A 16,427-nucleotide genomic window follows, 5' to 3' on the forward strand; every position below is an offset into this window, starting at 1 on the left:
CTGAAATCAATAAAAATATATATTTTTTAAAAAAAAGATAAAGCTCAGACTCCTTGACACTGACATGACCTAACCTCACATTTATTTCTCAGGCTTCTCTCTCCTCTCTTCATCCTGTCCCCCTCATTCTACAATCCAGGTGCAATACACTCTTGTCAGTTCCTGAAACTCATCCTATCCCTCCCTGCCCCCCGGTTCTGGGCCCAGACAGTTTCCTGATTCTGAAACATTCTTTGCCCTCCCTCCAATTTTCGCCGCCTCACCCATCATGTCTCAGCGTGAATGTCACTCGACAACATCAATAACTAACTCAGAGGTGCCTGGGTTATGTACCCCATTTTCCCCATCCACCCCCCAACACACAAACATTGCCCTCCTAACATAGCACTTATTCGTACACTATCCTGACTGACTATTTGCTTTTCTGAAGCAAATTTGCCCACTAAGCTATTGGAGGGCAGGGTCTGTCTACTTTGCTCACTGTGGTATCTGTAGTGCTTAACACAGTGCTCAGTAATTATTTGTTTAACGTTGCTAACATTTCTATAGCCATTCTCAACAAATTTATATATATATATAATGTAATATACATATATAATTTATATGCATGTATATATAATGTATATATAATATATATATATATATATATATATAACTATGAAGCAAATTATTGAAATATCAATATAAAATATAGTACAGACTTTAAAAATCAAATTCAGGTTTTCTTTTTAATGTTGAAAATTAGGAATCCATACGAACTATAGAGGAACTTCATACCAAAACTATAAATTTAAAAAAGAGAGAGAGAGTAGGATTACTTACCCTCCAAACTTTGTGTAAAGGGAGACTGTGTACATGCCCGGTTGACTGGAATCCCTTACCATAAAACCGCCTTCTTTATCCTGAAATACAAGTGAAGAGAATTGTTTCAGTTCATTAACACATATCCATGCCATGGAGAAGAGTCAAGAAGCCAATCTTGAACGATTATTAGCCTTTACCTAGAAAATCTGCTTTGGAGAAGCACAGCTTCCCAGGAGGGTTCCTCCATATGACTTTCCACGAGATTTAAGAAAGCACACTCACAATCCCCCCCATCCACAAATCACACACACAGGATGAGAAATTTCAAAAAGATCATCTCTCGGGGCCCTTTCAGAACTAACAGACAAGATTCTGCGACTCCTTTAAGAATTGGACATGAGGGGGGACAGTTACTGAAAAATTTATTTCTTAATGATTGCGTTTCATTTCATACATTTTTAATATCTGCTAAAGGTTTGATCCTGACCCAATATCCTCTTCTATCTAAATAGCATTTTTTTCTGTAAATATCTCAGTGCTCTTTACAAACATGTTTTTAAAAATCCCAAATCCCCCTGGAAATCGATGTTAAATATCATTCTTTACAAAAGGAGAGATGGAGGCACAAGTGACTTAAGCAGAGAAAACCAAAAGGCAGAAGCAACAATAAGTGACTAAAGGATAAATCCTCATAGGTTCCAAGCCAAAGAGCAAGAGAGACAATAGAGTTAAATAAAATCTAATAAGAACAATTAGGGACAATAATATAACATTTTATTGGTAAACAGAATAGTAGCTACCATATGTTTATTGAGAATGCATTCTATTTTAATATGTTCTAATCTGTGGATTTACTTAGTCCTCAAAACAGTCCTATGAGGTAGGTACTACCGCTATCCCGGCTTTACTTCGCAGGTAAGGAAATGGGCACAGAAAGGTTGGATAATTTGCTCTAGGTCACACAGCTAATAAGTAGCAGACCCAGGATTTGAACCTCAGGTCCTCTAGCTACCCACTCCTCTAGAGTTGCCGCCAATTGTGGGGTCACCAGGGAGGCATGTAAGAATCCTGCAGGGAAGTCACATGGTTACGTGTCATTCGAATCAAGCAAAGTCACCTGTTATTGCTCTCTCAACATAAACTACAGAAACAATTGCCCAACAAAACCTTGCCTGGTGGGGAGAAGCAGGAGATAAGATGAGAAAGCATGACTTTAAAAGACTGGAAACCATTCATAAATGGAATAGCTGGATAAAAAATGCAGAGAACTGTAGAGGTCACCCGCTAATCTAACTCCTCACCTAACAGACGAGAAATAGGCTAGAAAAGTCACAGTTAGACTTGGGTCACCTTACTTAGCCCATGATAGTTTCCTCGGTACTACATTTTATCCTTTCAAGTTAATCCTTTTTAAAGTGTAAGAATTTCAGCACATTTATGTCTAAAGGCAACTAAATGCTTTATTAAAACCTAATTTCTAAAAGGTATCATGTACTTTAACTAAGGGAAATGTGGGTCTCTGACTCCATCTTGTCCAAGCGTGCCTGTTCCCATGGCCTCAGGCTAGTAGCTCTGCTTGGTTGCATAGGGACATGCTAATCACTAGAAGAATTCTGCTAGCTCCTGAGTTTTACAAAAACAGCCCCTCCCATTTCCCCTTCCCTTGACATAAAAGAAGCCTGAACTCTCTACTTTCTTAGGATGAATTTGTGGTTAGTTTCCCATCTTCTCGGTTGGCACCTTTGGATCAATAAAGCTTTCCTTACTCCAAAGTCTGAAGTTTTGAGTTTTGGCCTTTCAAAGTATCAGGCACACAGTCTTTGGACCAGTAACATACTATTGATATTAATTATTTTAACACAAATAACTTCAAACAAAAAGGAAAAACACATTTTAGGACCAAAGCAAACAATAAATCAGTAAGAGAGTAAAGAAAATGTTATCCATCTATAGCTATTATCTACTGTTATGGGTTTAACTTATTGTTAAAAGCTTGTTGGAGTCCTAACCCTCAGGACTTCAGTATGTGGCCTTATTTGGGGACTTACAGAAGGAATCAAGTTAAAATGAGGTCATGTAGGGCAGGCCCTACTCCAAATGACTGGAGTCCTTATTGAGGAGAAATAGCAACACAGAGACAGGCATACACAGGGTGAGAAGCAGAGAGGCCTGAAACAGCTCCTTCCCTCAGAGCCCTCAGAAGGAGCCAACCCTGCTGGCACCTTGATTCCAGACTTCTCACCTCTGGAACGTGAAACAAGACATTTCGACTGTTGAAGCCACTCAGTTTGTGGGACTTTGTTACAGCAGCCCCAGGAAACTAATACACCAGTGTTCACTATTAAATGATTAAGAAAACAAAACCCTGTACTTACAGTATTTTTTAGGCTTTAGGAACAGAGGTACATGAAATGACTGGATTCATTAAAATTAACTGGTGCTAAAACCAACACCGTGAAACAAGTATAAACACTTACTTCACTCCTGAGGAGTAGTTCAGCTTTGCTTCTATTCATATTTCTGCAATACCATCTGAACAGAAAAAGATACATCTAAGACCTCAGGTTTCTTAAATTATTTGTTATTCTTTTTAGACTTAGCAAGGTAATATTTCTCATTTATTACAAATACAATAAGTAAGAACAAGATATCACTCATAATCTCAGTAATACAGACAACTACTAGCAACATTTAACGTATATACTTCCAGACATTTTCTACACACATTTTTATGAAAGTGGGATCAAACTATACTTGTTATATCATAATCTAAATTTTTCATATAACTGCATGACTGACGTCTTTGCAAAACAATATAGTTCTATGTATCATGGTATGGATGTGCCATAATTTACTTAGGCTATTCTTCCATATTTAAAATAAAAATCATTTCCAATTTTTCACTTATTATAATAATAGCAAGAACAAATTTTCCTCCACAGACTCAAACATGCAGGAAATGTCACTTTACATTATTGTCTTGAATTCAATTAAATCTTATCCCAAGCCCCCATCTCACCAATAGTCAATAGATTTTTATCTCAAGTCATTATGGAGGCTTCCCTATTGAATTTCAGGAAGAGTCGAAAGAAACAGAGGAAAACAGAAGAGCAGGCTTCCTGGGTCCTCCAGACTCACTGGTTCTGGCCCTGGAGGTGACCGAGGCTCTACTGTAGGAATCCACGATGACGAAACAGTGGAGCCTGCCTCCCGCAGCCCTGCACACTCCGTGCCACAGCCCCAAGTGCATGCTGATCTGTTACTCATTAGCCCTTGGGAAATCTTTCCTGAGGAAAGATGGATACTGCCATTGCCAACTTCATCCTCAGAGGTGCTCCACTCTCTCTGCTGCCCCACCCCAACCTCTCCGTGAGATTTCAGTTAACCCTTGAACAACAGGGGCTAGGAGTGCTGACACACACACACCCACCTTCCCATCCCAGAAGTCAAAAATTCTAGTATAACTTTTGACTGCTCCACAACTTTACTAATAGCCCACTGTTGATCAGAAGCCTACAGAACAGTCAATTCATATGTATTGTATATATTATACTAGAGGCCTGGTGCATGAAATTCATGCACTGGGGGTGGGGGGGTCCCTCAACCTGGCCTGCATCCTCTCACAGTCCGGGAGCCCTCAGGGGAGCGGGCCTAAGCTGTCAGTCCGACATCCTTAGCACTGGTGCGGAGGCAGGAGAGGCTCCTGCCACTGCCGCTGCACTCGCTAGCCATGAGCCCAGCTTCTGGCTGAGCGGTGCTCCCCCTGTGGGAGCTCACTGACCACCAGGGGGCAGCTCCTGTGTTGAGTTTCTGCCCCCTGGTGGTCAGTGCACATCATAGCAACCAGTTGTTCCACCATTTGGTCAATTTGCATATTAGCCTTTTATTAGTGTAGATACTGCATTCATACAATAAAGTAAGCAGGAGAAAAGAAAAATGTTACCCAGAAAACCATAAGAGAGAGAAAATACATTAACAGTATTTAGTATAAAAAAAAAATCCATGCAGAAGTGGACCTGCGCAGTTCAAACCTATGTTGTTCAAGGGTCCACTGCATAAGCAAGGAGGCCAAAGAGCATGAGCTCAGTTTTTCTTAGGCCTTTCGTTTTAAACTTGACTTTTTTTGTTTGTATTCAATGCCCTCCCGTGGGCAGAAAACCCTCTACCAAGGTCATATTTCCTGAGGTTCCAATGTTATGAAATAAGGTTGGCCCCTCTGGACATCTGAATTTTCTCTGAACAGAGGCAATAGTGACTCTGCTGAACCTGTCCTGTCAGGAAGAGCTATCCACACAGGGGTATAATGTGAAGGAGCCCTCATGGTGGGAGAGAGTGCTGCCACGCAGGTGCCAGCCCGCGTAAAGCTTGCACACGCCTGTCACAGAAATGCCTGTTAGGGGGCATTTAGCTCCCCTTGGTGAAGGAACTATACAGCTAAAAAGCAAGCCCAGGATTTGTAAATAACTTGCCATTCCATTCTTAGATATCACAACTCCAATGTGAATGACGTTTGCAGATTGGCTAGTCACTTCAAAACACCCCAGAGGAACAAGATGTCATAGTGGGGTTTGATCCTACGCAGAAAGCACTGAGTAGGATCCCGGCCAAGCTTCTTGGGCAGGGTGGGTTGGGTAAATCATAAAAAGAAAACAGGTATAAATAAAGAAAAAAATAGAAAACAACCAATGAACCAGCTACCGATCTTTGCCAGTTCTTAATTTGGCCCTTGCCACCTATGCCACCAACTCAAAGCCTTATTCTAGACTTTTTCTTGTTGAAGGGCCCTTTCATTTTTGTCACCTTCTTCCTTTAACATCTTTCCATTAAGAACATCTTATTGACCATCACCATGAACCCACTTTCTTTCCTGCAGCCGTTCCTCTGAGCATTTCCTCCCCAAATTGTTACCTGGCTGTGGAGGTCAGAACTGGGTTATTAGGAGCCCTGACTAGGATTCTGACAGGCCTAGGAGCCTCAGGTCCACAACCCTGAGTCCAGCCCAGTGGACAGGGTGTTGCCTGGGCTGCTCCTTCGCCCAAACAAACAGCAGAACTCTTGATTTAACAGCTGCCAACAGGCGTTTTAACCTTGGGGACGTTTAAGAGTGGAAAGACAGCAGGAGAAGAAGGGGAACTCTGACTGTCACATTAAGAACAGGTTTCCCCTTTTCATCTGGCAGGCGTGGCACAATGCCATGTGGAATCCCTGACCTCTGGCACATGGCCGAGGGGACTCCCACGCCGAGACCTTACACAAGTTCACTTAGTCACACAGAGGAGGAGGAGAGGCCCTCAAAGGAGAGAACATTTCCACACTAAGCTATACCCAAAAACTCATGGTTCTGAATCACAAACTTCATAAAATCCTTATCTGTAATTCCGTGAGTCATAAGGGAGTCCTCACATTTTAGGGGATTATCTGGTTGTCAAGTACACCCCTCTCCTCAAGGTCCCAAACCTAGCCAGCAACGGGGCCAGCCCTTGTGACTAGGTTCAGAGCCCCTCCTAATATTCCATGATGCTAGTCTTGAATTAAAAATTTCATGGCACGTTTTAAAGAAAGCATTACTTCAGAAAAGTTAATGTGTTGGATAAAAATACCCACCACTCCAATACCTCAACTGTCCATGTAGAGCATTATTTCATAGGAGACAGTCCTTGACCTGTTAGTTCTCGATCACTTTAAAATCAGGTCCAAGTTTTCCCTTTTAGTATCTTCTCTAATTCTAAGGATTTGGCTATATTTTTCTAAAAATATTTTTACTATGTTTTATTGATTTTAGAGAGAGAGAGAAAGGGAAAGGGAAAGATAGAAACATTGATGAGAGAGAAAACATTGATCGGCTGCCTCCTGCACCCCTCTACTGAGGATGGAGCCTGCAACCCAGGCATGTGCCCTGACCAGGAATTGAACCAGCAACTTCTTGGTGTATGAGATGATGTTCAACCAACTGAGCCACACCAGCCGGGCTCCAAAAATATTAAGAATAGAAACACTATTTTTATTTATATATTTTTATTCTATCGCCTACTTATAAACAACCTTGAGGGATCATACCACTAAATGTTGTCACTTTTGAACCTATTAATCCTTTTCTAGATCTTTAAGGTATACTCATGTTATAAGAAGTGACACGGACAGAGGAAACAGCTTTTCATTGTTGTTATTGTTGTTGGTGGTGTTTTTAAAGAAGTAAATGGAAACATCAGTCCATTTCCTTAGTATAACCACAAAAGAGTGTTTGTTATATATGAGCCTCTCATTAAAACCTGGCCATGCACGGCTAGTGGCATATGAATAGTATGCCCATTGCTTTCTTTGTAAAGTAATCGGACTGCATGCACTAGGGGTGTTAGCCAGTTCATAACTAGCCGTTAGCCCAGTACGTTGATTTTTAGAGATCTGGTTTAAGACAGTAAGCAGGAAGAGGGTTATCTCAGTTATTTTTACATATGAAGATGCCTACACAAACATAATGCCTCACAAATAAGAAAATGATTATACAAATTATTGCACATCCATGTCACATGCCTGGCTATACCCCCTAGGCCTAACACAGTACCTGATACATGCTAAGGTCTCAGCAAGTATTTGATAAATTTATGACAAAGAAATATAATGCAGTTATAAAAGTGTTTCTGAAGAATATTTAATGACACGAGGAAATAGATTCATAATGTTCTATTAAGTGGAATAAACACAATATAAAACAGTTATCTATAGCATGATTCTATTTTTTAAAAGACTGGAGAAAAATATGCTAATGTTGACAGATCTATTTTATTTATGAGTAATTTTTCTTACTAACTTTTTAATATTTTCAAACAATTTTAAAACAATAATCATATATTATTATACTTAGAAAAAAATAATCAAACGTTTTTTAAAGGCCACTCTGAGAAACTATATTCTGATTTCTTGAATGAATGAACAACGATCTTGCATTTCAAAGTCAGTTAACATGTGATTTGTTTAAAATAAATTCAATTGTATTGCTTGTATGAAACCATTTATACATAGTACCTTCAGGTAAAGTGTATTATAGAAACGAATTCTCTCAGCACCTTTTACAACCTAGACAACTAAGTTAAGCATATGTTAGTGCCACCTTCTAAAGATAATGAAAGATATCCATTAACCTCCACAATTCCTTACGTAATTAGGAAATGAAAACACTTTCTGGTTCTCCACATTTACAAAATAAACATTTACTTACTCATATTGATCTAAGTTGTTTGATTTCTTTCCTGTTACATAATTACTTGGAATATATCCTTCACTCCTAGAAAGAAGAAAAATACTTTAGGTAAATTGATATTATCTTACTAAGAGGTTATTAAAAGAAAGATTATTGCCTTCTTAAAATAATTAAAGTATAATATTGCCTAAAGTTTATAAGAAAGACTAGCTGACCCCCGATAAGTCAATACAGCGATAGCATTTAATGCTTTACAAAGTCCCTCCTCATTTGATCCTCACAATGATTCTGAAATAGGCAGGCATTCTGTACCTACTTTCTGGTGGGGAAACCAAGGCTTAGAAAGATTCAGAGGCTTTCTCAAGGTCCCACACCAGGAAGAGGGTTATCTCCGTTATTTTTACATATAATGATGCCCACACAAAGCCAGCAACAGGGCCAGCACTTGATCTCGTCTCTGAACTTGTGGCTAGGTTCAGGGCCCTTCCCAATATTCCATGATGCTGGTCTTCAATTCAAAATTTCTTGGGAAGTTTTAAAGAAACCAATACTTCAGAAAAGTTAAAGTGTTGGGTAAAAATACCCACCACTCCAATACCTCATGTAGAACATTATTTCATAGAAGACAGTCCTTGACCTTTTATATCAGTATTATCTGGAGTGCTTGTCAACAAGGCAAATTCTTGGGTCATACCCCAAGAGATCTGAATTGAGAAGGTCTATGTGAGGCCAAGAAATCTTTGATTTTTACCCCATATGACTCTTATACACATTACAGTTTAAGAAGAATTCATAATAGGTGGAATCTTGGTAGAAGCCAAGATTCTCCACATTAGAAAGAAGAGATACATGTATAACATTTAAAACTTGAGTGAAAACCTTGCAATCTTCACTCTGAATTGGAACTATTAGTAAGAACTCATAATACATTCACACAAAGTGTGTATGTGTAGCTCTGTTACACTGAGAAAGACCTAGAAGCAATGACAATCCGGTAGCAGTTAGAATCCCAGCACCCCAACTATTGTCTCCAGATATTATTTCTTGCTAAGAGGAGCTAGCACATGCCTGACTGTGCAAGTATTTTATACATACAGTCACATACATTTAGATTCTCTCTCTCTTACTTACCTCAGGGGGTAAAAACATAAAAATGCAGTTTTTCTCAAGATCAAAATAATCCAATTAAACATATCATGAATGAGAAAGAGACCAGTGTAATGTATTCTAATTTCTGGAAAGAAGTGGTCAATCCATTCACATTTATTGCATCACTGATAAGAATACACTGCCTTACAGCATCGATAGAACTGGAGAGCATTATGCTAAGTGAAATAAGCCAGTCAATGAAAGAAAAATACCACATGATCTTACTCATTTATGGATAATAAAGACCATTATAAACTGATGAACAAAAATAGATACAGAGGCAGAGCAGCATCAAACAGACTGTCAAACTACAGTGGGAAGGCTGGGAGGGTTGGGGGGCGGGAGAGGGGGTAAGAGATCAACTGAAGGACTTGTATGCATGCATATAAGCATAACCAATGGACACAAGACACTGGGGGGTAGGGGAGGCCGGGGGAATGTCAAGAGGGGGGGGGAAAGGAGACATATGTAATACTCTTTGTAATACTTTAAGCAATAAAACAAAATTTAAAAAATAAATAAATATTTTAAAAAAGAAGAGAAAAAAAATACACTGCATTACTGCAAAGTAATAATGTGTACTTTCTCTTATGGCCAGCGGAACCAGTCTCATTCCATGGGAGTTATACATTTTCCTCTTCTCAGCACTTAACCCCCACCACCCCACCGTGTGTCACACACAGAGAGGGAACACTTACCCATATTTATCTCTTGCTCTCCACCAATGAACATCATTCTTTTCTAATATGATATACTCTTGGCCTCTCTCTAACCTGAGATCATGTGCTTCTGTCGCTTGGAAATCATACATAGCTACAACTATTTCTTCACTGTTATCTTCTTCTTCAGGTGGGATTGGTGGGGGAGGCCTTCGCTAAGAAAAAGAGAGAACGTGTGAAAGCTTAGTTTTCCGTCTGTGTGCAGTCAAACACCGAGTGATTCACACATCACCACAGAATAAAGCAGAACCCTCGAGTCTGCCTCATATCATCTGGTGAACCCGCCCATAAGCCTGATGCTACTGGACCTCTCATGGGGTTCAGAATATAGGACAGGAGTAAACACTATCTTTAAACTTCAAGAGGCTTCTGCTCAGAGGCAGGGGCAGCTTTCCAGGAAGAAGGAAGGGTGATATGTGAGTAGAAACCAGAAAAGGGAGACCCGCTGCTCAAACGGCCTGCAATGGGGAAACACACCATGGAGTGGAGACTTTTATCTGGTCTCCTCCCACTCAAAGGAATTTACATCTGTCTTCCTGTGTGCGAGACACACACTTAGTACCTACTTATTCTTAACACATAATTCCCCATTTACAACTGAGGAAACAAGGTTTTAAGTAACCCACTCAAGGTCACTCCTATCAGACTCACGTTGGATCAGGCCCTGTCTGGGTCCAGCGTACCTGTGCTTCCCACCATATCCCACTCTTCAAAGGTATGTCACTAAATCCGCGCAGTCACTCCTGTGCCATAAGACTGCGGGTTTAAGACGAAAATATTCCTGTGAAGTCCCACACCTCTTACACAATTCTCTTTTTAAAAATATATTTTTTTATTTATTTCAAAGTGGAAGGGAGAGGGAGAGAGAAACATCAATGATGCAAGAGAATCATTGATTGGCTGCCTCCTGCACACACCCTGACTGGGTGGGAATCAAACCCTGACCTCCTGGTTCATAGGTTGACGCTCAACCCCTGAGCCACACCGGCTGGGCCTCTTATACAATTCTTGAAGCCAAACTACAGGCAAAATGCCAGATGATACTATATTATTAATACTATACTATTAATTGTACAATATCTGATACAATTAATACTATTTGACACCCCAAAAAAATCAAATAAGCTAGAGCATATCTGTTTCTGATATGATGGGGGTTGGGGTGGGGCATACAGCATCACCTGAATGAATATAAGCATACTCAATAAACTGCAAGTGCTTCCAAAGTTAAAGGCCACCTACCTTCTTTGTTTCTGGTGCTGGAGGTAGTACTTTTCTTATACCTGAAAATGACAACAAAGGTAGGTCAACATGCCATCTACCAATGATTGATCATTTTAAGGAAAAATGAAAATGAACACATAGGCAAGAATTCCACTCTGACTCTCTCACTATGGTGCATGTTGCTTGTATTAATATTTGCAACAGAATTTTAACATGCTGTTCAAGTCGGTTTGTATTTCTGTCTTTCTGAACAGGTGGTAAAGGCCATAGGGATTGGGACCTTCTTTAGTCTTTGTAAACAAGTGGGATTATATCAAACTAAAAACCTTCTATTAAGCAAAGGAAACCGTCAACAAAATGAAAAGGCAGCCTATGGAAGGGGAGAAAATATTTGCAAACCACATATCTGATAAGGGATACATACATAAAACATACAAGGAACTCATACAACTCGATAGCAATAATAATAACAATCAAAAATGGGCGAAGGAGCTGAAGACATTTTTCCAAAGAAAACATACAAATGGCCAACAGGTATATAAAAAGATGCTCAACATCACTAGTCTTTAGGGAAATGCAAATCAAAACTACAATGATATATCACCTCACATCTATTATAAGGGCTGTTACAAAAAACACCATGGATAAATGCTGGTGAGGACATGTAGAAAAGGGAGCCCTCATGCACTGCTGTTGGGAATGTCAACTGGTACAGTCAGTATGGAGGTTTCTCAAGAAAATAAAAATAGTTCTACCATATGACCCAGCAATACCACTTCTGGGTATATATATACACAAAGGAAATAAAATCAATGCCTCGAAAAGATATTTGCACTCCCATGCTCACTGCAGCATTATTCACAATATCCAAGGTATAGAAACAACATAAGTGTGTTGAAAATGTGACATACAGGGTGTCCCCAAAACATAAATATACACTTTAACAGCTGGTAGCTCAATTGATGTTTCATTCTTTTCGGCCAGACTAAGCTTTGAACAAAGGAATTTCACCCTAAGATGCTACTGGAAGTTTGAAAATGCAGTTGAAGTACAAACACTGCCTTTATATTTATTCAAAGTGTCCCAAAAATGTATATACAGTTTAACACCTAATAACTCACTTAATTTTCACTCTTTTTCAAGTTTAACTGATTTGAAATAATGGGTGAACCAGACTAAGCTTTGAACAAAGAAAGCTTATCCACTAGACTTTTTTTTTATGGGGACACATAAAAGATAACGTTTATAGTCAAAACTGGCAATAGTTAACGAATTGAGGGTGCACATATACCAAAGAAAATGATTCCTGATGTTTGTGATTCCACTGCTTCGCATTATCAGCAGTGCCTGGACCAGGACGGTCATCAGTTTGAAAACAGGCATTGACAAAAAAAAGTATTTCTGTAGATTCTTTCAAATTTTGAAAACGAACTGTATGTTAACAAACACTGACTTTATAATCATTCAAAGCGTGTACACATTTTTGGGGGATACTCCATAGGTGTCACCCATATGGTATCAGTTATATGTGGAATCTTAAAAAAAAAAGTCAAAACTCATAGAAAAGTGAGCTGGGAGTAGGAAAACAGAGATGTTAGTGAAAGGGTACAACCTTTCAATTGTAAGATGAACAAGGTCTGAGGATCTAAAGTATACCACAGTGACATAATTGATAACTCTATAGTGTTTAAGTGAAATTGACTAAGCGAGTATAACTTATGTTCTCACTCATACACAAAAAAGGGTAAACATGTGAGGTGATGGATGTGTTAACTCAATGGGAGGAATCCTTTCACAACACGTAAGTTGATCAAATCATCACATTTATCCTTTAAATATATTACAATTTTATATGTCAATTATACCTCAATACAGTTGAAAAAAAAGGTGATGATGGTGCCATACTAGGCTCACATTTTTAATAGTCATTTTTAGCAGGCTTCCACACTGTGATAAAAGGCCCCACAAACTGATTAGACATTGTGATTCCATGAAATGATCCCACTACTAATTAAATATAATTATTCTTACAAGTACACCTGCCCAGTATTTACGCTGTGCTAGAAAGTGCAAAGGCCATACTTAACCAACCTCAAAATCAAAATCATGTCACTTTCTCACTCCACCAATAATATGTACATCCTGAGCACAATATAATCATAGAACAAAACGAATACTTACTACTCTCAAAAAGATTATATTTTTCACATCCAGGTGCTAGCTTTTCAGTTTGTCTGCAACACTGATAACTCCCATCTGCCCAAAATTTAGGATGATATTTAATCATAATATTATTGTTGTTCTTTATTTCTGCAATTCATAAACACATTAAATGATTAGTGAAATAAGGCAGAGATGATAATGTCTCTTTAGTAACAGTCAACCATTCTTTATTTCTCAGATTCCATATTTATTATGAGAACTACCTCATAACATCATCCAACCCAGCATTCAGAAAAATCCATATGGTTCTCTTTTGCCTCCTTTTTTTTTTTTTTTTTGTGAAGCACCTTTGTTAGCAGAAGTAATCTGGGCTACACTGTAATGGATAAGCAAAGAAGTCAGCCCACCACCATTCTGTTTTACAGAAGAAGCAATGAGGGTCGTATGGGACAAACCACTCATTTAAATACTTTAAGCAAAGTCAGTTCATCCACACCGAATGTTGACTACATTGTCAATTTCTTAGAAAATATCAAATCCCGTTATCATAAAAGCCCAGTGCTTTATTGGTTTTAAATATATCATGCACTAAATAAAACCATGCTTTTCTTAGAAACTATGTATATACCACTAGAAGGAATCAGATTATAAAAAAAGAAGTTATCTTCAATATGTATCACTTAGGTAACAGAATGTCCTTGGAGAAATACTTATTGTATAGTAAAAGATTATAAATGCAAGATACATTAGCTGTGTTTCTATTTTAGTAATAATAATGGTCTGTCCTAAAATTATATACAGATTAATATTTCATTATAGGAGTTTTACCTTCTTTCAACTTCTTCACCCACTGGTCCCTGCTTTGTGCACTAGGTGCAAAAATGTAAAGTGTGTTAGCATCATGAACAACCTAAAATAAAAGATAAGACGGAGTCGGTGAGAAATACTCAGACACAGCACTTTGTCTAGCACAGAGCCCTTGGTACCACAGACACTGATAAATGATCCTGAAATAAGTGAATAAAAGTCAGTTACTTTGGATCCAAAGAACCTAGATTCCTGCCTCACAAAATGCATCTATTTCTTCATGTCTACATCGAGTAGGATACACATTTTGCAAAGGACTGTGCTTTATAGAAGAAAAAGTTATAGAGGCCAGGATGCTTCAGTAATCTGGTTATTTCCTGTGACCTAATTCACTAAAGCTCCTTAGATTAACTTGGTGTAACAGGGATGATTCTAATCCAGTATTTTTCTGAATATTATTTACTGGTAGATAAAGGGACTACTCCTAAGGCATCACTCCTATACTTTCTTTTTGCCACTAGAAATAACTGCAGTAGCTAACTATTAAGCACTGACTATTCTAACTCTATGCTAAGTGCTTTACACACCTTAACTCAAGGATTCCTACCATCAAGGTATCAGTATTTTATAGATAAAGAGACTAAGACCTATCCATGGACTCTTCACTCCTGTATAACACCAGGAGGCACCATTCACACAGAATGCACTGAGAGTGGTACCCATAATGTTGTGCTCCTTAACTTGCCTGTCATCATTTGCCAGGTATTCCAGAAAGCCACAATCCCGATTCCAAAGCCCAAACTTCCAACCAGTGTCTCTTTTAGAGGTAACTTCCATCAAACAACTAAATAGTCTTATTACTCATGCTTTTAGTATCCTATACAATAAGAGCTAATATGCTAATTAGATCAAACAGCAGAATGACCATTTTGTAGTGCCGACGACCTTCTGGATGAAGCCGGGGCTGCGGGGGGCCCAGGCAGCTGGGGCTGCGAGGGCCGAGCCCCTTGCACGAATTTTGTGCATCAAGCCTCTAGTTAATAATAAAATTAAACCTGGGAAAGTAACCCAAGAATTTTATCTTTGGTCTTAATGTCTGTCACAAGGCAGAAACACCTTGATTGTGTAAAAAAATATATATGGAAAATGGAAAAAGAAGGAGACATATGTAATACTTTTAACATAAAGATTTAAAATCCTATATAATAAAAGCCTAATATGCAAATTGTCCCCTCGACGGGGAGTTCAACCAAGGAGTGGGACTGGCCAACCAACTGCAGGAAGGGAGGCCCCAGCCGGTGGCAGGCAGCCACTAGGGACCCTACCCCTGCATGAATTTCGTGCACTGGGCCTCTAGTATCTATAATAATCTGTAATAATAAAAGCATAATATGCTAATTAGACTGGACATCCTTCCGGACGAAGCCGAGGCTGCGAGGGAAGCCCGGGTCCTGGGTGCCAGAGGGAAGCCAGTGCCGGCAGCCGGGGGAAGGAAGGCCTACTCTTGCACAAATTTCGTGCATCGGGCCTCTAGTCTATAATAATAAAAGCATAATATGCTAATTAGATTGGACGACCTTCCAGACGAAGCCTGGGCTGCGAGGGCCTAGGTGGCTGCAGTTGCCTCGGGCCAAGGCAAGCCACTGTCGATGCAAGGTCTGAGCCCCTTGCATGAATTTTGTGCATTGAGCCTCTAGAGTATGTGTGTGTGTGTGTGTGTGTGTGTGTGTGTGTGGCTAGCAGCCTCTCTTCACCACATCAACAGCCACTGGATTGAACACAAATAGCTCTTTCATTGGCAAATGGCTGTGCCTGGCCATCTTCAATAGGTAATTCCTTCCCATCATTTCAATCAAATAAATTTAGTCTAAGAGCAATGTGAGCACCATAGAACAATAGTGTCATATTTCATTCAGTGATGAATTAATCCAACTAGCATTTTTTTTTTAAATATATTTTATTGATTTTTTACAGAGAGGAAGGGAGAGAGATAGAGAGTTAGAAACATCGATGAGAGAGAAACATCGATCAGCCGCCTCCTGCACATCTCCTACTGGGGGGGATGTGCCCGCAACCCAGGTACATGCCCTTGACCGGAATCGAACCCGGGACCTTTCAGTCCGCAGCCGACGCTCTATCCACTGAGCCAAACCGGTTTTGGCCCAACTAGCATTTTGATGGGGACTACATAGATATAAAAACATATCAAACAAGAACCTTATTTTCAAGATGTGGATAGGAAATACTTTATAACAAGACAGAAAATGAGACATGATAAGAGAGGGAAAGATAGAGCACTAAGAGAGATGTAGGGGATCTACATTGCCTCGTTTGGGCCACGAATTTTCACACCTGGGAAAATG

General features: G+C 39.3%; 1 protein-coding gene across 3 annotated transcripts in view; it reads right to left on the reverse strand.

Moving 5' to 3' along the window:
• TEC (tec protein tyrosine kinase) overlaps window positions 1–16,427 on the reverse strand; it is a 101,570-nt gene that overhangs the window by 14,220 nt on the left and 70,923 nt on the right. The window contains exons 4-10 of one of the 3 annotated variants that reach the window (XM_006101274.3): window positions 14,086–14,167; window positions 13,276–13,404; window positions 11,113–11,153; window positions 9,850–10,025; window positions 8,021–8,086; window positions 3,282–3,336; window positions 823–902 (exon numbers count right to left, since the gene is read on the reverse strand). In XM_006101274.3, coding sequence (XP_006101336.1) covers window positions 823–902; window positions 3,282–3,336; window positions 8,021–8,086; window positions 9,850–10,025; window positions 11,113–11,153; window positions 13,276–13,404; window positions 14,086–14,167 — 629 coding nt within the window. The remainder of the gene's footprint in view (window positions 1–822; window positions 903–3,281; window positions 3,337–8,020; window positions 8,087–9,849; window positions 10,026–11,112; window positions 11,154–13,275; window positions 13,405–14,085; window positions 14,168–16,427) is intronic. The other 2 variants (XM_023764797.1, XM_014466638.2) reach the window with 2 other exon arrangements.

Source organism: Myotis lucifugus, unplaced genomic scaffold (genome assembly GCF_000147115.1).
Source record: "Myotis lucifugus unplaced genomic scaffold, Myoluc2.0 scaffold_349, whole genome shotgun sequence".
Lineage (NCBI taxonomy): Eukaryota > Metazoa > Chordata > Mammalia > Chiroptera > Vespertilionidae > Myotis > Myotis lucifugus.